A 27260-nucleotide genomic window follows, 5' to 3' on the forward strand; every position below is an offset into this window, starting at 1 on the left:
TTTATCCCTGCATATGGCTCGAGCTCACCTCCCGCTGCTCTGACTCTCCAGCTCTTGCCTGCCGCGGCTGCAGGGAGAAAGACCTCAGCAGTCCCCTAAGAGGATCAGACCTTACATATTGCTGCACAATTTCATTAAGGGTCACAATTCGCAGGGCTGTCAGCGCCATAATAATAAACTCCCTAGTGCTGCCGGAGCAGATGGCGCGACCCGAGCACAGAGGGAGAGGCATGTAGAGGAATCCCCTTAATAAGGGAAGTAGGCCGGCAGCAGGCGCTTCATAAGATAGCGGCTGCCTTTGCATATGATATTCACAAGCTTTACATCATGGGGTCAGAGGGCGTCACTTCTTATTTTTCTTGGTCAAATTGCTAGAAATCATTTTAAGTTGGCAATAACTGAGCTGCAGTCGATAATTGGAATGAGAAATAGCACATTAAGTAAATATAAATATAAATGTAAATATAAGACATTGTGCCTGCTGTGACAGAACAGTCAGTTTTTTATTGCCAATGTGTGAAGGGATAGAGAGGAACTGATAAATTGAGACCTTCCCCAACTTCCTCCTTTGGCCCTAACAACCTGTGGGCTGATTTCTATGTAAAGCACTCGGGACGGTCTATCAGCTCTTCTTTAAAACTTTCTGCCTGCTGCTGTGTTGACCCTGTCACATCCCCTCTGCCGCTACACTGCCGCTACCGCTCATGTGCATACTGCAAATCGCATACGCGTAGCGCTAATTTTTGAGCATGTGCACAGCCGGGAATGCGCGGCAGCCATCATGTGTACGTGTCCGCATAGTTTAAAGCAAGCAGGCTATATCTCCTGCTTAAGTCGGAAGTTAATTAAGGGCGTTATCAAACATTTTGTTTTTACTTAAAATATGGCCTGTGTCCTTCCAGATTTGTACTATCCATTGTATTTTCAGGAGCTGATTTATCTGGAAATCCTAAATTTATATGAAATGCTGCCAAAGACAACACTTTAACATCATTTAAACGTCCCACCCTTAGTGTGACATCAGAGGAAAATGGCCGCCGTGTAAATATGACGACTTGCAAATAGGCCAACTGACATTTTGTCTCTTGAACCCTTAAACTCAACCATCCCCAAATCAGCTAACCAAAAGGATTAATCTGTTGTTGCTCTCCCTGCATGTTGCATGCCACCTCTGTGCCACCATTTGCTTTGCACATTTTTAGCCTGGGCTCTTCTATCCATCCCTCTTATGTTTCAGTCAGCGGGTCATAAATGCTCCCTTGGAAAGAATGGGCGCTCAATTGAGTCTGCATCACAGCAGGAGCTCTTTTTTTGGGTGCTGGAGATGTAACTGTCCCTGCGAGGGTTTAACGTCAGCGACCTATATTTACATGTCCACTGGCAACAAGTTTGCCAAGTAAGCAAGGCTCACTGAGCAGTTGCGTGTGAATTGCCACTCGATGTGAAAGAACATATTGATGTTCTCTGTAAAACACTTACACTGCTGTAATATCAATTATGCAACTGTTCAGTGTTAGCGTGAATGTGCCCAGTCATTAATGTGCCGCCATGGCGCTCTGTGCTGTACGCCGCAGCGACAGAGCCTGCATTGAAGACAGGTCAACCCAGTTTATTGACCCTCCCACCCTCTGTGTGTCCCCCTCTTTGTTCCAGGGTTCCCAGAGAACACTGGTGGGTTTCTGCCCAGTGCTGCCAGCCTCTGTTGCTTAAAAGAATCATTGTCTTGTCTCGGTCAAATCAATGGGACTCTTTGTTCAATGAGCAGCATGAAGGACGTAGAGCTCCGGCCCGTATTGACGTGTCATGATTGCGGCAAAGCTTAGATCACATTGGTCGTCTGTGCTTTTGGTAAGCTTGTAAAAGGAGCAGCAGAAACATTTCACATTTCATCCCAAACCCTGCAGCTAACAGAGAAGGAAAAGGGAACTATGATATCATGGAGCTGCCATACTCCATCTCCTCAGAGGTTTCCCATCCTGCTTTTCTCTCTCAGCCTCTGTGCAGGGATGTTTCTGCTTCCTCTGTGCAAGCATACTCATCCATATCCACTCTATATAGGGTTTGCGTTTTTGCACACACATCTATGAGAAAGCATGTTCATGCATTGTCACATTTTGTCATCAAGTGTATATGGACATTCATACATTACAATGTGCAAGCTCCGTCTCCCCGCAGTCCCACAGCTGATCTAGATCACTTCCCCTGCCGGATAGAAAATCCCCGTTTGACAATATACAATTAAGATTCCTGCAGATGTGAAGGGCCACTGATGAGTTCCTTCAGAAGGAGAGAGGGTGGGAGGCGTGGAGACAGAGATGAAGGAGGAGAAAGAGGGGGGGGGGGGGCTCTTCAGGGAGGTTTAGTGAAAGCACCTGCGTCAGCTGCGGGGGCTCATGATGGATGAAGAGGAACAACTGAGAGACAGAAGAAGGGAGGGGGACGGAGCAGGTTTGAGCCTGAAGTGAAGGACAATTTGGTCTCCTGCAAATCATCACTTCAGCCTGTTCAGCACACATCAATGCAGCGCAGGCACAAAGACAGTGAGGATGGGGTTCATTCATGTTAAATATGCAATTAAGGAAGGAGACTCTTTTGAAAGGTTCCAAAATGGATTTTTTTTTCTTTGCTCTGAATCGCTTCTGAAATCCAAAGACGTTTTAATTTAATTCAATGTTCCTGCTTAAACCTCTGAAGCTCTGTTATGACTCGATTTGCATTTTAAGTTGATTGGATTTTAAGTTGCTGCTTAGGCTGTTTTGACATCAATAAATCATTACCACATTAATTCATTTCACAGTGTATTGACTGCAAAGAAACAGACAGATTGGCAGCTTCTACTGAGTCTTAACTGGATATTGCACTTTGCCAACTAGCTGCTTATTGGGAACTTTGCTTTAGAGCATAAGTGATCATTAAAGGTAGCCTACTAAACAGGATAAGGAGATAGTGTTTGTTAGGTAATGTGCTCTTAACGGATTAATATGACATTAGGGAAAATACCCTTATTCAGATAGATACTGTCTGTTTATGAAGCAGGAGATAATTAGCTTAGTTTAGCTTAGCGTAAAGACTGAAATTTGGATAAACAGCTAGTCTGGCTATGTTCAAAGTAAAAAAAAAATGATATTGTATCAACTAGTTTGCATGTCAACCTTACGTTAAAGTCACTATATGTGCCAAACAATGTGTTCAACCATAAACCCCCCTTTTAAGTGTTTACGCCTTAAACAAACAAGCTACAACATTTCCAGACTTGAAATTTGTCAGTCGAGTCATATGTGGCTGTCAAATATAAAGCTTTAACTCTTTTTTTAAAGCCATTGCCAACACAAAACTTCTATATCAGCCTGCACGAGTCTTGTGTATTCACACACACACGTCAGCTGTTGATCGTACAGCAAAACATTTGCAACCGACTGCTTTCATGTCTCTGCTAGCCAAGCTAGCCCCTCAAAATAGCATTGGAGAGACACTGATTTTTAACTTGAAACCACTTTATTCAGTGTATTTACAAATTGAATGACATGATTTGTTTGTTTTTAGAGAGGTGAATAACCCTGCAGATATTCGGCTCTAAATAAATAACGAACACAGCAGCAAGCTTTGTCAAACAAGCTAGCAGCAGCTCCGCTAGCAGAATAGCTTTGGAGAAACAGATTTTTAAAGTTAAACTGCTTAATTCAGTGTTTTTACTGGTTTTAATCACCAGGTCTACTTGTTTTGGAGAAGTTGAGACCTGTGGATAATTCAGTCCCTAGTAAAAAAACCTCATGAATGGTGAAAACTGAAGGGTTATTTTAAGACTTGGTATTTAAAGTTTACAGGCTGCCTCGTGTTGCTCCTTCATTGCTCTGTGTACAAAAAACCAAAGCTTAAAAACCAAAGGGCAGATTATTTTACTGAAAAAACTGAGGACAACTCTGTTGACTCCTCGACGGATCATTTGAATCATCAAGTGTTATGCTGCAGCTCTATAATTAGCGAGCTTTAAAGATGCTGGTCTGCTGATTTTATACTGTTGGACAGAGCCAGACTAGCTGTTTCCAGCGCTTCAGCTAAGCTAATGATCTCCTGGTTGTAGCCACATGTAACAGACAGACATAAGAGTGTTTTATCAGTGCTCTCCTAAAACTCTCAGCAAGAAAGTACTTGAAAATATCGCCTCATTTACACTACAAGTATTTTGACATCTATTTATATCTAGAGCTCAGGTAGTTTGAAAACATATATCAATGTTCATAAAGGCTACGGATAAACTTTACCTACTTACGTACATGAGCACCTTCACAGTAAAATACGCACATGTACTCCTACGCTAACCGCAGCTATTTTTCAACTACAGTACAATGGTAGGCATTGGCCCACAGGGCAGCACATCTGGACATTAGTGGTGGAAGAGTTGGTCTGGTTCCCGGCTAGGTCTGTCATAATACATGTGGGCTGCAGTGAAGGCCAGGCTATTACAGAGCCCACCACCACACCACAGAAACCTCCCTTCATCAGCGTCTGAGGCCGTGCCCCTCACCAGGAACATATGGTCTGTACTGTACATGAAAAAAAAGACTACACTTTGGAAACCATGTGAGGCAGCAGTGTTTCACCCAGTTTCCTGGACAAAAGCTTCTCTCTTAAAAGGAGACCCTCTATATATAAAGTTGTGTCTCTAACTTTGTTCAAACCAAGGTTGTATTTTAAATTTCACTTTGCGCAAAGAGACAATATATAGCAAAAAGTACTTTAATCAAACACATAATGTCCCTTGTGTTTCAATTTGTATATCACCTTTGTAACATTTAATCTCTTTTCACATCTGTCAGCGGCTGCATTAAAATGAGAAGCATTATGAGACACATATGGACAATCACTTAGGCTTAAGATTTCCTCTGGCTCTCTACATCACACAGTACTGTCTTTATGGAAAGTACAATAATGACTTTTTTACCATGAAGTCAAATCTGTTAGAGGTGACACGTGTATGAGGTGACATAAAGGCCAAATCACTTCAAATGAAATAACCTGAGGTGCTAAGCCTGGAGATTGGGTTTGACTGAGCACGTGCTGGAGCTGAAAGAAAGGTATTTCAGTGCGAGTCACTGCAGTGTTGTGTGTGTGTGAGGACTGTAAAGTAACTCACTGTATCTGGGTGTTTTTAATTTCCTGTTGCAGATTGGAAGTGCACTTCAATGATGTTTTCTTTGTTTGACTTGAGTGATGTTCAACTGTTCCTAATGCTTGTAAAGTGCGAAATCTTTTCTCCAGTATTCATTCATAATGCAGGGAACAAGGAGACCCACTTGTTAAAATAGTTGGAGCATAAGCTGCTTGCCATGTTCTACTAGAGACATTTCACGAAAAAGAAAAGACAGGATGGTGTTTTCTGGCTTTATGATATCACATAGTTAATTTGTTGTTTTTAACATGTTGAAAAACTAATGCTGGGACCAGGATTTGCCAGAGAGGCTTCTTTATGTTGGGTCTACAGGCCTCAGGGTTTGGTCATGACCGACCATGAATCATCGATATTTTTGTGCTGGGCAAAGTCCTGTTTTAGGACTGTAACTATTTATGAGGTAGAACATGATTTAGCAATAGTGGCTCTAAATATAAACTTAGATAAACCGATGCCCTGTGGCCCAGAGTGGACTTTACGATTATAGTGTTTATTGTTAGGACAATATTTTAAGGAATAAGACACGCCCTTGGTCAATTCAAAGACTCCAAAGGGTTTTACAGCTGTGTTGTGATATCACACTGCTGTGTTCCAGGTTACAAGCCACATTAAAAGTGTGATCGCTGAAATATTGTTATCATTCCACCCCTGCTGGATTGGGCAATATCTCAAGTTAAAACAACATATTTTATTTCCCATAAGCTTCCATTAGACAACAGCTAGCAGTTAGCCTTCAACCATTTCCAAGCTAACATTACCGTTTGTGTTACACATTAGAAGATATGAATTAATTCTGAAATATCACAAACATCTTGGACACATTTTTAAGCCTTGGTCCTTTCCTATTGTATCGTGTTTCACTATTAAATGATTAAATTAGCCTGGAAGTGGTTTAATGCTATGTTAGCTGTTTGGCTAAAGGTGATGCTTTTACTTCAACTTGAAATATGGCCCCTTATCCTTCCATATTTTCATAGTCTTCTTAGCTAACGATATATCTACAAGCATTTGAATGTTTTAAATTTTTTTACTAATTTAAACCAAGAATACACCAGAAGGTGAAACCTTTATAAAAGCAGTGGTGCTTCTCACCTTGAGAATGACTTCAGATAAAAATGGTCGATGTGTTAATATGCTTAATTAGCTTATGGTGGCTAATGTTAGCCAACTTTGTGTTGCTGTTCCTACATAATGACATCCCTGATTAAGTTTACCTCTCTTTTCCACTTGTGTTAGTTTCAGTACATTTAGCATTAACATTGGGGCTGTAATAACTGATGATCGGCAAACATACATTTTTAAACAAAGTGTCAAGACTGGTGATTGATGCTGTTATTTTCTCAGTAGCAAATTGAGATCATTGAAACGCGTACATAAATTCACCAGTTATGAAATGATCAATGCCCAATTAAATGATACACATAAACAACCTTCTGTAAGAGCCAACTCAATAGTATTACAGGCTTTGTTTGTTTCTGGCAGCGTTAAAACTTGATACACAGACGCCTCTCCAGGATGATCCTCTCACTGTCTTTCTGTGTCTAATTTAAAGCTTTGGCTTTAAGGCAGGGAGGAAATGTGTAGACATCTCCTCTTGTTTTATTACCAGGCGAGTCTGGTGCCATCCATCTCTGCCAACCTCTGTACCAGCCAGGGCCTGTGTGTGTGTACATTAAACTGATTGATGAACAGTTCATTAGGCTGATGGGCTCTGCAGGGGCAGACAGGCATCCGGCGACAAGAAGTGGGTTTAAAATACAACCAGAATTTGCAGTGGCACTTTGGCACAGCTTGTGTGTGTAGTTTATCATGACTCTGCAGACTGTGTGATACAGTTGTTGCTGTGAGGAAAATATTCTGAATTTGAAAATAAGTTATTAATGCCAGAGTCTCAAAATGGGTCTTTACTGCCATTGTGCTGCCAAACATTTTATTGGTTCGTACGTGTTTAAGTGGATAAGCAGGAGAGACATGCCTGAGCTGTGAAAGGACAGTTTGCCTGGGCCACTTAATCAGTGATTTTGGAAAGGTGTGAGAGTGTTGTTCTGTAAATATCACCAGGAACAGAAGGCAGGCAAGCGGCTGATCCAACAGTTAGTGCCAACACTGCCCCGCAGAGAGCCAACATGACTGTACAGAGCTCAGTGTGGACGTGTGTTTGTGTGTGTGTGTGTGTGTTAAACCTCAATATATCCAAGTAAATTTGACGTACTGTGTGTTTTCTGACAGCTCTTCTTTGTGCCATTAATTTTTATGCATACTGCAGGTCAATTGTCATCATCTCCATGTAACAGTAAATCACATGGCAGGTCTTTTACACACAATGCTCCTGCCTTGGTTTGTGTGTTTAAGTTAAAACCTCATAATATGTCTGTAATGAAATCTCCATGTTGTGTCTGCTGCACACTGGTGCATTGCTCTGTTCTTTACACAGCATTTCATGTGTGTGTTTGTGTGCCCGTGCAGTCCCAGCTCACCCTGGGCTTCCTGCAGGAAGTGAGCAGAGAATTGGACTGACCTCAGTGGTGTGGACGGAGCAGCTTGCAGATGGCGCTTGCAGATAAACAGCCATAACAGTCATAATTGTGTTGGAGAGAGCGCGGTTGGGGTTGACAAGATGGTGAAGGGTCACTGGGCATTAAGGCATGGGCATTTAGCTCAGCGACTTGTCTCGCGTCTTAAAACTCTGTCAGGTCATACTGGCTTAGAAGTAGTGTGTGTGTGTGAGTGTGTGTGTGTGTGTGTGCTTGCTGTCTGCTGTCTGGCGTATTTCTGGAGTACCTCCTCGGGTTTCACCTCAGTTCCTCTTATCTCTCTTCTTCCTCAAACTGCTGAGTCTCTACCAGCCGGGTGCTGGTCGACGGGGTTTGGTGTTATTTGCCCTTTCCTTTGACTGACAATAAATCTACAAAGTGCACCGACTGGCCTTTTTCAGGTAGATGTGCTGGATAAGAAACAGGAACTTCAAAGATATTTTTTAGTCCGGTGAGGATGTGAGAGCCTATTTTTGCCCTTTGGAACAGCAGTTTAACTATCTAATCTTAAATCAAGGTCCCTTACAAGCTTTTCAGGTGCTTTGTTTTGTTAATACAATTGTCCTTGTCACAACAACATTAGAATGACAAAATTGTGTGCTGAAATCAATTAATTTCAACCCTCTGTGAAGTAAACAACATACAAATCTACTGCATAGACTTGTTTGGCCAATTGTCAGGGCTGAATTGAAAAAAATCTGAGAGCTGGAGAGTCGGAAACAGAAGAAGCTGTTGAAGCTTATTAGCTTTGTGTCAATAACTTTTATGTAAATCTGTTTCCTCTGTTGCAGAATAACATGCTTCAAAGAAGCGGGCATGTTTTTCCAAATAACTAGGTCTATATATGGCAAAAGCAAGCTAGCTAGCTTGGAGAGTTGTTTTGCTAGCCTGTTCTTGGCAAGCTACTGGGTTAGTGGTTTGCTTAGCAGCTACAGTAGTTGCACATGACCCCGTACACCCCCTCAATTCATCCTTCACACTGCTTCCATCAGGCCGCAGATACAGGACTCTGGCCTGTAAAAGGGCACGCTATGACAGGATCTTTGTTCCCTCTGCCAGAGCATCGTTAAATAACACCACCGCTACCTGAAGGAGGGAAAATGCTGTTATGTGTATATGTGTCATCTCATTATGTGATATGTGTGTCATGTCGTTATGTTCCTTTTGTTCTTTATATTTATGTAATCTATGTGTCCGAGAAAGCAACGGATTTCCTGGAAAGGTCAATAAAGAATCTAATCTAATCTAGTTTGCTAACTAGCCTCAACAGTTACTCACTACATTACCAAGCTTCTAGAACCTCATGAAGCCTTTGTGGTGTAAAGGGGGCTTTTGCCTCCTGCAACAGGTAGGATATTATCAACATTACAAATATTCTATAATACATGTATAGTAAATATATTTAAAAGTTGTGTTTCCTTTAGTCTTTTTTAGTTCAATGCAACTCTGACTCGATTACGGTACAACACTGACCTTGCATTCACGCTGGAATGATCTGGAAAAAATTGTCTTCTACTGGAAATATTCACATGAAGGCGGCTCACTCAAACTGGAACACCAACTGGGAAAGTTGGAGATTTTGGTACCCAACTTGCCAAGTTGACAGACTTCACACAGACACATGGCGGACCAAAGTAACTGTTGGATTGATGGTCAAAAACTTTGTATTAGTTCATGTACTGCACTTTGCTCTTTGACTCATCTGCCATTTCTAATATAGTATTAGGTTATCAACTGTTAGGTGTTGTGCACGCACAGTGACCTAGTTCAGTACTGAGCAGTAAGACATACATCTTCTTTTTATAGCATCCATGTTGTTTCCACATTACAACTTAAAGCTTGTGAAGACATTAAAACTTCCCAGCTTGGGGCCATCCGGGGAGCATGTTGATGCCAAGTATTTCCCAGGACCTTATTACCTGAAAACAGGCTGTAAAGCAGGCTGAAGGACTGTCTGTCGCCTCTCTGAGTCATAACTCTCTGAGCTCTTGACAGTGGCCACACATGCAGTCCGCTGTGGTCGGGGTTTAGAATAAGAGTGGCTGGGAATGTGGTGGAGGGTAAGCCAACTTCTGCAGGATTGCTTTCCATCCGTATATATCAGCCAGGCAACTTAGTAAGAACCTGATGGTTGTCTGAAGCTCGGGGCGTCCATAGCCGAATCCACCTACTAAATATTCAGACGCATATTTCAAACTAGCAGAGCTTAACTCACACAAGGGCAACAGTTGCATTGGCCAAGCCGACCGGCCTTATTACTGTGGTCTAAATACCCACAGATATTTACTATACTTGTGTAGTTAAGCCTCAGTGTCTTTAGCCCTGTAAGCCTCATTTATTCCAACTGACCCATGGTGCTGTACTGGTTTCCAGTTTCCCACGGGGAGCCTGAAAGACAGGCTGCACATGTGCCATCAACCCTTTGGGGAGATTACAGCACACACAGCAGACTGTGATCGTGAACGCAGACACATGGGTGTTTGTTGTGCCAGTTCATGGACACATGGTCATGCAAACAGTTTTTCATCAGTAAAAGTGATGGACATTTGTTTTATTGAGTTATGGGAGCAGATGTTGTTGATTTGTTGGAGGTTTTGTGGAGGGCAATTTGAGAGTGTGTGTGTGTGTGTGTGAGATTTGTGCTTTTGTGGATTCCATATGGGGTAAATAACGGTGAAGATAAGAGAAATACAGACGCACACAAATGCCTCGTTAAATACTCTTAATACTAAATGGAAATATATGTATTGTGAGATCCACAAATCACTAAATTTAAATGAAAATCTTCAAGATTGTTACTTTAATGTATCAGCTGTAAAAGTAGCTTTAGAATGGAACTGTCCATTTAAACATGAGCCTCATACGTTTGGAGCCGGGGGGTATTTGTAATAGTATCAGTGCTCACTTAGCTTATTTATAGTGTGATGTAATTCAGTGTGCTAATTCGACTATTCGTGGCCGAGGGAAACAGAAATGTTTTTCTTCGTGCGACAGCTCTCCTGCCGTCCGCTCGACAGACAATAAAACCCGGGTATTAATATGTAAATTTCAAAAGGGCAGCGTTTGGGGGGCAAAGCATTTTATTTCATTTCAAATGGAGCTCTTATGCAATTATGAAAATGCAAATTACTCTGAGCTCTGAGCTGAAATGAAATACAGTGTGGCCTGCAGCTGCACAGCTCCCTCCTCTGCTCCGCTGTCTGAGTGTGAACCCTTCCTCCAGGCTGTGTCCTAATCAATAAGCAGAGCTGAGGAGAGACTTATGTTGTGTTTCTCCGTCTCTGAAATTTGTATTAATTTGCACATTTGTTCATGAATAATAAACATTTAAAAAAAGAAACGTGCTTTGCTTCACTTTGATGCTTTGCCCTCTAGCTGTTTTTTAAATGTGTCTGATGAGGAGAAAGTTTCTCTGTGCTCACCTGAAATCTGAGTTTAAGATGGAATTTGTTGCATCAGAACTAGTTTGGAAACTAATTTCGCTCCACTTAGCAACTTACTGAAGTGTGATGTGGAAACTTGAAACTTCCTGTGCTTAGTGTGGACTTTTTCTTAAAGCAGTTAAACTTTTTAAATTAAAACATTTGCATATTTATGGATTCTGGGTTCTTCAATTGGAAAAAGAAGAGATGTAATTGTGAGGATTTCTAACTAGGCAGATGAAAGTAGGGCTGCACGTATCGATTCACTTTCACTTTAAATTATTCTACAGATTATATTCATGATAAACAGATTCCTTTTAGTCCATAGAATTGTGAAAAAAAAGCTCCGCACAGTTTCCCAGAGACAACAATGAAGTCTTTAAAATGCTTCCTTTGTCCCAAGGAAGCATTGTTCAGAACAGCCTCTTGTTATGGTTATGGAAACTTCAATGACTGTAGTGATTGTTTTAGTTACGTCTCCTCTCACCGTTCCTCCTCTACTCTGCTAATCCGGAACAGATCAGCTGCAGGAGCCGTATTTGTCAACAGAGCTGTCAATCATCCTTTTTACAGCATCAAATAATTAATTAAAAATAAACTTGTCAGAAAAATGAACACTTGGACGTACATCAACATGATAAAAACTAATTATAATGACAGAACAGATGTTTGAGAAAAATGTATTTGATGTGTATTTTGATTTTATAGTTTGACTCATGTCCCATCTGTTAACATGGAGGAGGCGGGCTTTATGACCTATACTGCAGCCAGTCAGCAGGGGGCGATAGAGAGGGCTTGGCTTCACTTTTAGGGAGCTGTCATGTCATCCATCTTTTTATACAGTCTATGTTCAAAACCCAAAGACTCTTCATATGCTATTATAAATAACAAAGAAAAGCAGCAAATTCTCACATTCAAGAAGCTGGAACCTGAAAATCATTGCAATGATTAATTGATTATCACAATACTTGCTTTCGATCAATTAATCGATTTATTCTGGCAGCTCTAGATAAAAGTGTGAATATAAGACTCTTATTAAAAACTTGTTTGCCCTGCAGTTTGTCGGTACAAAAAAGAGAAATCACCTTGTGAATAATTTATAGCTTAGAGGAAATACATTTGATGATATCCAGCCAATCTGTGCAGCTCTCTCTCTCTCCTCTCTCTCTCTCTCCTCTGACCTGCCTGGAAGTGCTCCCCTCCCCTCCTCCAGCAAACATCACCGCTGTCTGCTCTGACAACAGGCCTGCCGCTGTGTGCGATTGTGCGCAGAATACTAAAAGCCATGTGTGTGAATGCAGAACCTCGGGGATGTGTTTGCGTTACAGATTGGCAGGTCCCGGAGGATCCAGGAGAGAGTGATGCTGCCGTTCAATCAGCAATCCTATGAGGAGTTTAATAACTTTGGCAGAATCTGAAGAGAGGGTATGACTCTGGATAATAACCTGGGCTGTGTCAGAAGGGGCGGGGCTTCTATGACTGTTTATGATAGGCCCGGGAGGAAAGCTGGTTAAAGACTCTTCATATCTAGATCAGGACTCAAACCTGATAATTGAGCCCTTAGCCTCATTTCCTTATAGGATATAATTCCCATTTATTAATTCATAATGAAAATTAAGTACAGTAAAGTGACACCAGCCCTGCAGCAGATCCTGGATCAGTGGTCTCAGCATGCGGTCTGCAGGAGAATAGGCCTCCCATGGCGTCCCACAGGATTCCGCATTAATCAATAGGACGGTGTTCTCACTGAGTGCTGCACACTGATACACATTACGGCTGAGCGTGTAACAGGTGTGAATGGCTTTATTTCTGATGTGTTTTTTTAATTGAAATATTTTTGACTTTGAACATTTTAGTGCCAGGAAAAACAGGGTTATTATTATATACAGCTCTCGAGAAAATTAAGAGACCCCTGCGAAAATATGTTATTCTCTGGCTCTACTACTTATAGGTTTGTGTTTCTGTTAAAGAGCAGCTCCAGTCATATTTTAAGACATATACAATGCTCTGCTTGAAATAATAAATTGTGTAAGTTTTTTCTGCAAAATACGTTTATTTACCTTGTAAAAATCCTCCCAAAGCATCTCCTCCTTCTCCCTCATTCACAATTCACGACTCTGCATAGTCCCCGCCCACTAAGCGCATTTCCAGCTGCCCCCTCCATCATGAAAACAAAGCACATCTCTGCCATCGTTTAGTGGCAACTTGTTGAAATTCAGCTAGCTGCAAAAACAAGGTTACAGCTGGCTCGCACATCGCCGAAGTGGTTGCCATAGGTTGCACATAATGATATGCAGAGCGTCACCCCGCCCATTAACAGGATTGGCTCCTTAGGTTTGTGACGTCTCAAACCTGCCAATCTGAAAACGTGTTGTTCAGCCTGTCCTTGGTACACTGCAGTTTAAAAGCAGACAGGCCCAGCCATGGAGATGACTGCTCATGTTGTCCCTGATATGTCTTGTAGCACATGGAGAACACCACATGGAGAGAGAGAGAGAGGAACATTTGGAGTGCTCTCTTTTTTTCCCCTGGAGCTATATATTATTTTCTTGTACTGATGTGCAGTTTAATAATCTTAGCGGGAGTGGATACGGTAGCTAGATGAAGGTTGTCTGACTCTGTGAAAATAGAATGAAGTTTAAACAAAGCAGTCCTTACGGCACAATTTTTTAATCAAACCTGGTTTTAACTTGCAACTGGGATTTGTTTCTTTTTATTCACGGTCTAATTTTAGTTTAATAATCTACTTCCTCCTATTTTCCAAGTGCAAGTAACCACTTATTGATATGAAACAATAACTTTCTGAAGAGCACAGTTTCAGAGCCCTCTCTGGTTAAACACAACATCACGGTGTACTTCAACACGCTGGAGTACACTTGTGTATCTCTGCAGCAAGATGAGAGGTAAAAAGTCAGGATGTCTGCAGATGGTGATTTTTTTAAGAGGAATGACGCAGATTTAAAAATCACCGGTCATTCAGTCCTACTCATCCTGTGGGAACAGTTGTGTAACGTCTGCTCTGGTGCTGCAGAAACAAAAGAAACCTCTGATGATGTCATTTGGGTCACCTGTAGTTAGCACTGCAAATTCATAACAGAGGGCTTGCATTACATTCGGGGGGTTGGGAAGACGTGGGCAGAGAGTTTCTAATGATGTAATGGTTGCATTATGGGAAATTTTAGCTTGATCATACCAGGGCCGACAATCTGAATTTCTCTGCCTATGTTGCAACAATTTTCACCATTATTTTGTAATCTAAATGTTACTGAGATTCAGACCAGACTTTAACGATTCAATGAATGAATCAGACGCGTGTTCGTCCACTTCCCTTCGCACGCAAAGCCTGGCGTCTTGTGAGACGTCTACCTTCATGTCAGACCAGGAAAAGGTCTGCCAGTCAGTGTCGATGCCAAAAGGATTGACTCAGATTTCTCTTTGATGGTTGCCCTCTATACATAACCCCTCTCCCCCTCTCTCCTCCCAGAGCTACTAAAAGAACAGATAAGAGCGACTTCAAAGGCAGCGCTGCTTTTTCTGCTCCGATTCAAAAGCAGGCAAATGAAGGATGGGAGGGTTTGAGAAGCTTTGGGGTGTGTAGCGTGACGTGTCGCAGGCATGTAGACGACTTTCTTTGGTAGATGTGATTGTAAAACTGTGCAAACAAGGGCAATCCCACCACCTTAAAAAGCTTTAAGTTTTTAATCAAGCACCTAATTACTTCACAAAGACCACAGAGCGTTTTCCTGCCTCTGTAGGTTTTTCACACCCGCAGGATTAGAGGCTTCATCTCAAAATGTTCCACCCAGATTCTCTTTAATCAACAGCCTGTGTTTTTTAGGATGGCTGGCAATCAGCTGAGTTTTTAAGACCAGATTTCTGTCCAGGCTTTTTTTTTTCTGAAAGACAGCTGGGTTATCATCACCAGAAAGCCGGGGTGTTTCTCTAATCTTAATACCCAACCAGAGACACCGCCAGTGCTGCAGTGACTGAGAAGGCAATCAGATACCCCGGGCTGAGATTGTGTCTTTCAGTCTCTAAGCTGAGGCTGGAGGAAGCTAAGAGTGTGTGAGTCTATCTGTGTGTATTATATGATGTCACGATGTCTCAGGGGGGGGATATCAGATGCAGCATCGTTGTTATCGACAAATGAGACGAGCTCTCAGAGAGTAAAAGGATCCAGAAGGGATAACTAGTGCTTCTTGAGTCAGTTAAAGCTGCAGTTCAATTGAAATTAAAATAGTGTTTGTGGTTTCTGCTACAGAAATCAATCATGATGCTTTAAAACACTGATTTTTACAATAAATTAAAGCTGCTTCAATGTGTTTTATATGTCTTTTACAATATATACATGTTGGGTCACTTCTGCCTGTGGAGAAAGCTCTGAGCACATCTTGGATACTATCGCCTCCTGATGTTGTTAAGGTGAATGTGTTGGTAAACAGTGATATTTTTGGAGACCTGACATGAGTCCATTTGTCTTCTCCGCATGGAAATATTTGGCTCTGAACAGGATAAGCAGTATATATAAAGGATGGATGGATTTAGCCGAAACCTTCTGTTGAGTTTAACAGAATTTGAATCAGAAGTTGAGTTTATCGGGTGATTATTTGCTGTGGATTTGTCACACTCAGCGTCATGTTTAGTAGGGCTGGGTTTAAAAAAACGATTTTTCCGAGTCGAATTGATTCCTTTTTGAATGACCCAATATCGATAAATAAATCCCGAGATCGATCTTTAAAGTAAAGTAAAAAACCTGTCTGTTTCTCACGTTTCTGAGCGCTCATGAACACAGCACGACTCAGCACATCCCCCCGAAACATGGTAGTGAGGGAGACATGCCTGGATTTGTTTACTGCACCTACTAGGGAGACACCAGTGATCGCCGACGGACTCTTTTTATCGTGTGTGCGTCCATGAATATGTAAGTTAGTTTGCACTGATGTTTATGTTACTCTCTGTTAGCACCGGCTTCGGCTGCGAGCGTATTTTCGGCATGTTGTTAGACAGTATGCCTTTCCCCATAACTCTTGGTCTCATGTGGTTTTGTTCTTCGCGCTGTGAGATGTCGTGGCCAAATCTCGCGCAAGTTGAACCCCAGTTCGTTTAATCAAAACCATGAGCCAGATGTACAAAAATGATGGACTAAAAATCCGGAGGATTCAAAAAGTTCATAAGCTGTCTAATTCATAAAATGTTAATATTGTGTTGACTGCTGTGTGTTTGTCATGTTAAATAAAAAGTACATGATGTACCTTCTTTGGGGTCAATATTGTAAACATTAAAACATTTTGATAATGCACCAGGTTAGCGGGGCACTGATATGGTAACTGAAATACCCCTAACAAAATCGATATCAAATCAAATCGAATCAGGACCTTGTGAATCGGAATCAAATTGAGAAATCCTGATCGATACCCAGCCCTAATGTTTAGGCATGTTCTCTATTGTTAATATGAAAATATTGTTTAGCGCATTTTTAAGTACAAATCTGGGACTGTGTTATTAGTGACATTTGTGTTCATCACAGTAATCACAAATCATGACATTATCATTCATTTTTAAATTCTGACACAAGAGTAATATTGAAATAGGGGAAGATCTACTGTAATGATGCTAATGTATAAAGACAAAGTGAAAGCTGCAGTGTGGACTGTGTTTTGGCCTCATATTGATCTGACTAATGTTAGTGAGGAGGTTGTGTGTGTGTGTTTCTCTGTCAGCCCGAGGAGCAAGCTGTGGATTATAACTCTTTAAATCTTTGTTTTTCCCTGACTGTTTCCTGTCTTCAGCTAGGAGATGATTTGTGATTTTTATTTCCTTTATTCCTCAGCATGAATCTTATCTTTACACCATCATGCCGACACTGCGCTGGGCATGTCAAGGGACTTTTGAGCTGCTGTTTTTTGAAAGCTGATTGGCTGCGGGGTGCCCCCTTTGTTTCTTCTCCAGCTCCTGTTTGCTGGCATTTTAATTACCACGGAGAAGCCGGGCCTTTCTTCCAACTTGGCCAGCCTTAAGTCGCAAAGTGAGGACACAACATAACTCATTACATTACTGCACTTCTGGCAGCACGAGCCTCTTCAGCTTTAAAAACTTTTTGACCCACCGGAGTCTTTTCTGCCCCAGCTGAAGTATCACAGCTACACAGGCAGTGAACAGCTTGTAAACAGTGTTGATAAGCGCTCTGTGGCTATTTGTTACACCTACGCCATTAACCAATGTCTGTGGCCTTAATCAGGCTTTCTCTCAGTCACACTTTCCTCCCACTGTCTGCTCACACACCCCTGACATAGTTGCTGTGAGCTGCTCTCGTTTTTTTCCGTCTCTGATGCACGACTGTATCACACCGTGGGCTGAAACACGTGATCCTTTGACAGGCGAGTAAATTGGGATTTTGTAAGGCGGTGGAGCTGCCTGCTATTGCTTTTCTTTGATCAATTTTTTTTTAAGCGTTTGTACCTTGTCTACTTCCTGCCAAAGCTATGATGACACAGCAGGCTACTACTCAATACAGTTCTCTGTGTACATGGCAATTCCACTAGAAATGTGCTTTGAGGTTATTTTGCAAAAGTGCCTTGAAGTAAGCCACCAAGACTGCTGCATCAAACGTAACCTTTTGACCTTTATGGTTTATGGAACGTAGCGTTTTAGCCATTAAGTTTGAAGCATGATTCTTCTCGATAAAGGCACACTGAAGACTCACATTATAAGACGTCTGTTGACTTAGTGCTACAAAAGTGGATTTTCCTCTGAAGTCTCAAAGTAGAAAACACTTTTAACCACTTAAAAATATTCCAATAATAACCTGTAGCCATGCTAGCAGCCCTGTGAGGCTGTTACTAAATACTTAGCTAAATGCTAAAACCAGCATGCTCACACTTTCACAATGACAAAGCTAACATGTAGGTGGGTAGCAGGTGTAATGTCACATGCTGACCTTGATGAGTTTAACAGAATTTGAATCAGAACCAATGAGGATTCTGGTGTTGTTCCACACAGGTGCTAGAGGGGATCTGAAAAAGTCCCAGCGCCCAGCTCTGTGCAGTTTAGTCCATATTAATCTACCATTAGAAATAACAATATCAGGATGTTCTTTCTGTTGCAGTGATTTTGTACCAAATAGACCTGACCATTTAGTTGACCTACCACAAACTTCAGCCTCTTAGTGACCGATTTAAATAACCTCATGAAGCTGACAGATGCTAAGCAAAGGGATCGTTAAACTCGACGATGATGGCAATTTATTTTGGCATTAACATAAATGTCTGGACCGAATTTCATGCCGTTCCATCTACTTGTTGTGGAGACATTTCCATCAAAACCACAAAAATAATTATAGCTCATTACAGCCACTGATACTTAACTTCATAATGAGACTGATTTCACAAAACAACACCAGGCGATTGTCTACTTACAAGCAAGTGTATGTCTGCCTGTCATGACTTTATAATATGCTTGTAATTCATCATTAAGGTATCGATTCTACTGTTTTTGAATGATGTCAACTATCATCTGCCCAAATATTGCCTCGAGATGTAGCGATATGCAGCGATATCTTTGAAGATTGAATACAGCCCAGAGCCGTGACAAAGCCTTGGACCAGTGCAGACTGGTTATGAGAGGCCACCCCTTTAACACCTCTCCACTCTCTGTTAGTGGCTCTCTGCAGCCACAACGCTCAATAATTCAACAAAGCAAAAGAGGACTCGCGGAGTGGGAGAGGAGATATAGATTGAAGATGATCTCGGGGCACGGGTACCAGGAAATTGACTTTTTGACGTCAGAATAAGCTGGAGAAGGATGCTCGAATGCTGAAGTGTGTGTATATATTACCTGTGCAAGTAGGCGTGGGTTTATTAGCCATGGGAAGGAGTGCTTGAAACAGGTGAAAGTGAAAGGATTTCTCTTTAAAGCACCTTCCTCCCTCTCATGTAAGATATTTTATTAATTCATCAATTCTCTGTGAGTGTCTGACCTGCAGGATTTTGCAGCATGCCCTGTAGGCGTTGACACATCTCCATTCCTGCTGTATTTTATCTCTAGAGAGACCAGACAAGCAGTTGGCGTGAATGATGGCGCCCCAGGATGCACACTGTCTTGACATTTCGGTCCAGGTGATTGAGCGGGTCCGTGGGTTTGATTCAGGGGTCTCCACAGCTGAATATTTCACAGCAGTGACTCACTTATGACTTGCAGGCAGTGGAGAAGGTCAGTCTTGATGCAAAATGTTGGTGGAATTTAAAGGCGGTCTACTTTGATAACCTGACAGGTTTCCACTCAGGTGGTCAGCCTGATGTAGCAGCGAAGCAGTGTTCAATCAGATAGCAAACCCTACTGTTGGTTTAGCTAATCAAAAGCTCATCCAGGAGTGGTTAGCTTTACATTAAGTTATGCTAGCGCCATGGCTCTACGGATGGCAATGTTAGCCGGTTGATAAGTCCATAACACATTCATGTTGCACTTAGCATTACACACAATATCAATACCAGTCTTGTCAACAGATATCTAAAACGTCACATAACACCTAGACTCACCTGTTTTCTGTTTATTCCTAATGAGCAAATGTTAGCATGCTAAAATGCTAGACTTGGGCTAATAGCATGGAAGGCTATTTGACCTCTTAAACATTAGCTTGTCATTGTAAGCATGTTAGCAAGCTAATGTTAGGCTAAGTAACGCCTCACAGAGCTGCTAGCGTAGCTTTAGACTTTTGTATAGCATTTTTATGTTCTTCACCATGTAAGATTAAAAGTGAATGGTGGCTGTGGCTCAGCGGTTGAATCGGTCGTCTTTCAGTCAGAAGGTTGGAGGTTCGAGCAACACGTTGAAGTGACCCTAAGCTGCTCCCGGTGGGAAAGCAATCGGTGTGAATGTGATGACTGATTGGGCACCTTATGTAGCAGCCTCTGCCATCAGTGTGTGAATGTGTGAATGTGACATGTTGTGTAAAAGCAGCTTTGAGTGATCGCAAGACAAGAAAAGTACAGTCCATTTACCATTTATTTTATTATAATGAGTGTACACAAAGAGATACAATGTTTGATTGGTAGAACCTGGTGCATTTGATAAAAGGTCCTGACTCAGTCTCAGCCTCTTTTGTTGTACTAGCGTTTGTCACTGGCTGCGGTTTGCTAGCACACAACTTCTGCTGTTGTAACTGCATCCCTTGGGCTCGGCTTACATGTTCAGATGTTCTGTCACCTGATGCTACTATTTATTCTTTTAAAGATCGCTATGCAAGAGCAGGAAGCAAAAATGAATTTATCTTCTTAGAAATGTATTTACGATATGAAACACTAAATCTGTTTTTTAAACTGATCATTCAAAGAAGATTAAGAGTCAACCTTTAAAACACAGTCACTCACAGTTGTCCTGGTGAGGAATTACAGCACTTCTTGATTTGTTGCTTTATTTTTTGGCCTCCACCATTTTCATTCCTCTAATTCACTATCTGTCGTCAAGTTGCCAATGCATTTTATTGCTTCAATTTAAAACCATAAGAATGAGAGGCCATTCGAATATGCTGTGGTCATGGATCTGTGGTTACTTTTAAGACACGAACAACACAAGTACACTTATGATTTGGTGTTTTATTAAGAACCGCATGATACAGAGAAAGAATCTTAATCTCTGTCCCTTCGTTTGTTCCTTTAGGTGCCCCTGGTTGACTAAGGCGATCTCTCCCGCTGTACCTCTCTACAATGGCCTCGTCTTCCTCTTCGTCTTGGCCAACTTCAGCATGGCAACCTTCATGGACCCTGGAGTTTACCCCCGAGGTTTGTATGCATGTCTGTGAGTGTGCATGTGAGTTTCAGTGAGCGGTCACTGTACATAATCCTGGCGTGAACAAATATTTCTTGCAGATATTTGACATGTGTGCACAAAATAATGAATAATGTTTCCTCTCTGTCGTGCCCTCATGTAGAGGGTAAACCTTTAATAGCAACACATTTATCAGAGCGCCACCCTAACTCATTATCCGCCTCACAGTCCACATGCGTCACATGCAGGACACTGGTGTAAGTTAAAGAAGCCTTTATACTCCGAGTGTCAAACGAGCTGCAGCTCCTCATGCAGGCGCCTTGTCCTCGGTGCTATCTGGGTTAATTAATAGTGATTGAACTCGTCCTTGGGGATATTTGTAATGTGCTTGTAAATGATAAGCACCTGTGTGTAGAAAGTTTTTTGCCCATAAAGCGGTATAATCATGATGTTTTATAAAGCGCAGGTTATCAGACCGTGGCCTTCTGCTGCGTTTTATAGACCGCCGAGCTCCTGATGTTATATCACAAAGCGGCAGACCCAGCAAAGCTTTGATAAACAATAACAACTGTTATGAAATAGGCATTAACTGACATCTGCTTAGGAAATCACTCTCATCATCCAGATTGTAAAAACGACAATGAAAGGCTTTGTAGTACTAATAATTTTCATATTCAGGTCACTGATGTATAACAACACAATGTGTCACTTCTTGTGGAAGCTGTGAAATGAAGCAAAGACAGATGGAGGGATGAGTGTGGATAATAAGGCTGCACAGTCATAAATACAAATAAGTTTCTGTGTGGTTAAAAGCGTGTTTACATTGTGCAGGATGACAGGGCTCTATGAGTAATCTCTAATGTGCTTCATAGTATGCATTTATATTATATTCCTATATATATACCTATTATAAGTGGAGATGGATTTTTGCTTGCATTTAAAGGGCCAGTTCGCCGATTTTCAACCTCAGTCCTATCATATATCATGTATTATAGTGAGCTAATGCCATTATGGTAGGAAAACAAATGGCTAATGGCTATCTGCTTCTCCAATGGACCCTGGAAAACCTCCGCCAGACTACGTAAAAAGCGTCATCCTGCGGAGACCAGGGAGCTCGCTAAGCTGCAATTTCCCAATCTAGGACGCCCGCCTCCGATGTCATGTCTCTTTCAAAATCGTCAGGTTTGAAATGTAGACTGCAGACCTGAAGATTTTTTAGACTATCCACCAGTATATTCTCGTCATATTTCGGATTCTGTAACGCTCTGAGCCATTGCCTGCAGCGAAACGGTAGTGTTTCACTCTAGCGTCTCTCGCTGGGCCGTTCCTTTCAGAGGAAGGGGCGCAATGCATGCTGGGTGTTGTAGGAATGTAGAATGGGCGAAACCACGAGCTGTTTGTACAACTTTCTCCACAGCTATGGCGCCAATTTCAAATGTTATAGCTTCTATTGATTACAGAGAACACCAGCTTTGACTGACAGTGGCTTTTTCCAGGGGCGAATTGCTCCTTCAAGATATAACACTGTGTTACAGTGATGCAGGGATTTTTTACATAATAATTTGATTTGATTAGTAAGTTTAATCCTGTTTCATTTCGGTTTGGGGTGGAGACACTGGGAGATACTTGTGTCTTTAAGTAATATAGATGATATTGTAGTAAAGGAAATCATATAGCACTGTTGGAGGGTCAGGCTGATCAGCAGCAGGGAGTGCACGTGAGAGCCTCTTGCAGCGTTTTGAAGTCCATCCATCCATTTTCTTCCGTTTACCGTTGTTGTCTTTATTTCATAGAAAAGATAAAGTTAGGTGCACTATGTAAGGTGCACTAACAGTTGCTAATGCTAGCCACTGTAAGTTAATGGTCAAACAACACCAATAAGACTGTAGCAAAATCTCAAGCTATAATCGATACACGGAGTGCATCCTTCCTTTCCTTTAATTCCTTCAAGATGTGCTGCTCAGAGGAAGACAAATAACAACGACAATAAGAAACACAATATGATTACACTCATTGTTCTGCCCCTGATGCATCGCAGCTCTGTCATCATCAGTGTGAGAGTTTGTGTGAATGGATGGATGAGAGGCAAATTGTAAAGCGCTTTGTCTGTTCAGGTTGGAAACCTCGATACAAGTGGAGTCAATTTACCATTTACTGTTCTCAACCGAAGCTGTTGTACATGTCGGGTTTCTCAGAGCGAGGCGGCTGTAACAGAACATTTCACCCATGTTAAAATGTGGTGTATGAGTGTTTAAAGTGCTCGTTTCATCACTGAAATAAGGTCAATGGTTTGATCCCCATTAATGTCCATTTATCCTGCTCAAGTGTCATTGAGCAAAATACTGAGCGACCTCACCCAGTGTAGATACACAGTTTACCCTTTAATGAGGGACCCAACACTTGATCAATGACACTTGTGCATGCTCGCACAAACACACGCACACACAAATCGATGCCAGGTTGGGTAATGAATGCAGTGAAATCCCTCCTTCTTATACTGCTTCTGGCAATAAAAATACTAGAAAATTCTGTGGTTTTGTCAGGGCAAATGTCCGCAGGGTGGTTAAAAAAAAAAGCCTTAAAGCCCAGCTCCAGTCGTGTTTTAAGACAAAATGCTCTGCTAGAAATAATAAATTGTGTCAATATGTTTTTTCTGCAAAATACGTTTAATTACCTCGTAAAAATCCTCCCAATGCGTCTCCTCCTTCCAGAGAAATTTCCGAGTCTGCATAGTCCCTGTCCACTATGTACACTCCCCCTTCATCGCGAAAAAGACACGTCTCTGCCATCGTTTAGTGGCAATTTGTAGAAACTTAGCTAGCTTGAAATGCAGTGATCCATAAATGAATGCATTTATTTATAAAGTGTTTTCAATAAGTGCTTGACATAGATTGAAAATACAAATTACAAAAACATTTGAAACAATATTAAAACATTTAAAACACACCACAGTGTATGACGAGACATCAGAGACACACACAAATAACCTCAAGATGCATAACAGTATTGCTTTAAATACCTCAAGCGTGCCTGTCTAATGTCTAGAGAATTAGTAGTAGTGACGTTAAAGGAGCAATTTGCCCTTGTAAAAAGCCACTGTCAGTCAAAGCTGGTGTTCTCTGTAATCGATGGAAGCAATAATATTTGAAATTGCCGCATAGCTGTGGAGAAAGTTGTACAAACAGCTTGTGGTTTCCACATTCCTACAACACCCAGCGTGCATTGCGTCCCTCCCTCTGAAAGGAACGGTCCAGTGAGAGACGCTGGAGTGAAATACTGCTGTTTTCCAGTCAATTCGAAGCTCCCTGGCCTCCGCAGGATGACACATTTTACGTAGTCTGGAGGTATTCCAGGGCCTATTGGAGTAGCGGATAGCGTCCTCCAAAGGCACAGAGCCAAATTGCTTTTTTAATGTAGGTAACTAATTCAAAATAAATGAGTAAACAAGCTCTCAATACTAATCAACAATTTCAGTGAAAATGAGGCAAAGTGCTTCTCTCATAGTTCATTTATTTCAGGCGAAATGTGATTGTAATTGAAGTGAGCTGCGTGTTATTTTTGCAGTGTAAATGTATAATAAAGCATGCACTCTTATTGTGCTTCTCTATGTAATTTATTCCATGTATTGTCCTGTCTTTTATCTGGACGTGGAGCCTCTAACAAAGATTGAATATAGTGTGTGAAACAGGCCACCGCTTTGTCTGCTGAACACTTTGTAGAGAAGCTGTCAGAGGAGATGCAAGTGTAACTGCTGCTCGTGTGTGTCGGTTTGTCTGGCGGTTTACCTTTAAAATCTATTTGAAGAGACTTGACAGCCATAATAACAGAGCAATCTCAGAGCTTATGGAACTGTTTACTTCTGTGCTCTCTACCTTTGTTTCTCTCTGCCTTTCACTCGCTCTCGCTCTCTCTTTGTGCGAGTGTGTTTGTGTGCGTTCAGCTACCTGGATCTCCCCGCAGTTATTGTTGTACTGCAGAATTATTTTCTCAGGTTGGAGCTCCGTGTAGATGGCTTGAAATGTGGCCTTTGATCAGCTGAAAGACATTTTATTTTGCACAGCAGCTCCAAAGCAAAAGCGTACAATCGCAGGAAAATGGCACCCAGAATACAGCTTCAAATACGCTCCAGTGTGTGCTCTCAAACTGTACTGGGTTTATGTTCAGGTCAAATAGAGCAAAGCACTGACTCTGAGGTTTAATTTCCATAAAAGAAGCATTCATTCTGATGATGTATGAACTCATGGGACATTAAACCAAACAGCATCTGTTAGACATGAGTCACACTGTGCTTCAGTAATCAGTCTTAATGTTAACAGCAGAACGAAGCGCTCACGTCTATGAAAACGTTCATTCTTCTCAGTGTTTGCTTTCTCTGCAGACAGCTCACAGCGGGGGAGAGCTTCATTTAAGGTGCTGCGCTGTTGTTCCTGTCAAATGAAGTCATAAATCAAAACCTTGCTCCTGTTTGTGGCTGTTTTTCCCCTCACACTCTCACAACACATGCAATCTGTGCTCTGTTAATGTGCCTCGTGTGTGTGTCTGTGTGTTTTCTCCGCAGCGGACGAGGACGAGGATAAGGACGATGATTTCCGAGCGCCGCTCTACAAGAACGTGGAGATCAAGGGCATTCAGGTCCGGATGAAGTGGTGCGCCACCTGTCACTTCTACAGGCCGCCTCGCTGCTCGCACTGCAGCGTGTGTGACAACTGTGTGGAGGTGCGTATGCACATGTTTGTGTGATTACAAGCGTGCAAACAGAGAGATTGTGTATGTTATGTTTACATGCAGGCGCAATCTAAATATGCATCAAGGCATACTGATATATGAGGTCAATGTTATCTGATGCTGTGCTGTTAGCAGTGGGCATGTTTGTTTGTACATGTGTATTTTCTGTCCTGCCAAGAAACAAAATCTTAAACAAACACTGAATATATAAAGAAAGAAATGATTTTTAATCATTTTATTTTAAGGTAATTGTGGTAAAAGATGATAATTACTGGCATAAATATGTGCCTTTGGCAGCCTTAACCGTAAAATACTGTTATCAGTGTAAGCTTTAAATCCTCATAATGGTCTTACAAGTATAAACACACTTCACGACATGAACACACACCCACATCCAAGAGGCAGAGCCACAATTCTTTTTTATAATCAAACAGTTTTTTATTTATGGAGAGATTTAAGTCCCTACACATCAATAAGAGATTTAAAGCCACAACCAAAACCAGCTGTAGCTCACATGACTAAAATTCTCTACAAATACCCTACGTAGATTTCAGAGGTGTAACTTCCTCCCTCTCTTCCTCCTCAGGACTTCGACCATCACTGCCCCTGGGTCAACAACTGCATTGGACGGAGAAACTACCGCTACTTCTTCCTCTTCCTGCTGTCGCTGAGCGTCCACATGGTGGGAGTTTTCTCCTTCGGCCTCATCTTCGTCCTGCACCACCGAGAGAGGCTGGCAGCGCTGCACACCACCGTCACGTATCCTTTCACTCACTGGGAACCCCACTGCAAAACCTCCAGGAAAATCTTCTTTTTTTAAACTGTAAATTGGGTCAGCTGTTGATTTACTTTTACTCCACTCTTTACTGAGTTGACAAAAGTTGGTGCTAGTAGCTTTAAATCAGCCATTCGATCAATTTTTTATTTATCTCAGGACACTTTACATAAAGAGCAGGTCTAGACTGTGCTCTTTGTCATATTATTATTAACATTATTAATATTAATCCACCATGAGCAAGTACCTGGAAACGGTAGCAAGGACAAGGTTAAAGATAAAAGCAAAATGAAATTCAAAAAAAAATGTTAAGAAGTAAATGAGCTACACATTAGTACACATTGGTACAGGTCAGATTTATTTCAATTAACCAGACAGTGGGTTCCATCCCTTAGAATATGTAGTCCATTTTATCCATTATTTTACATATTGATCAAAACGTAATCTTAAGGAAAAGGTCAGTCTGTCCAAACAGTGTACATTGACAAACGTGTATTTCAATCCAGTCGTCCGTAGATGGTGGTTTTGTCTGAAGCCACTTCCCTGTGATGACTTTCTTTCTTCTACAGTCAAACGTACTTCAAAAAGATATTCAACCTGGGCCAGGAGTTTATTTGGAGTTTTCCCCAGGTAAAATATAATTGGGGCGGCTGTGGCTCAGTGGTAGAGTTAGCTGTCTTTCAATCAATCCTTGGCTGCTACAAGACACTGAACCCAAAATGCCCCCAGAGGCGTGTGTAACTGGTGAGAATGGATCCGCGATAACAACCTGCTCACAATACATTATCCCGCTTATTACACAGCTTTTTACTTACAAATACAATAGTTTGACACAACATATGGATTTGGAAATGATTTTATTTATTTAAAAA

General features: G+C 41.6%; 1 protein-coding gene across 1 annotated transcript in view; it reads left to right on the forward strand.

Moving 5' to 3' along the window:
• The window catches only part of zdhhc8b (zinc finger DHHC-type palmitoyltransferase 8b), an 81145-nt gene that overhangs the window by 41777 nt on the left and 12108 nt on the right, over positions 1-27260 (forward strand). The window contains exons 2-4 of the mRNA XM_069683821.1: positions 20781-20902; positions 25447-25604; positions 26200-26372. Of these exons, the coding sequence (XP_069539922.1) occupies positions 20781-20902; positions 25447-25604; positions 26200-26372 (453 nt within the window). The remainder of the gene's footprint in view (positions 1-20780; positions 20903-25446; positions 25605-26199; positions 26373-27260) is intronic.

The sequence above is a fragment of the Semicossyphus pulcher genome, unplaced genomic scaffold, assembly GCF_022749685.1.
Source record: "Semicossyphus pulcher isolate SPU_LCO1_2020_fin unplaced genomic scaffold, fSemPul1.0.p SCAF_6, whole genome shotgun sequence".
NCBI classification, from domain to species: Eukaryota; Metazoa; Chordata; class Actinopteri; order Labriformes; family Labridae; genus Semicossyphus; species Semicossyphus pulcher.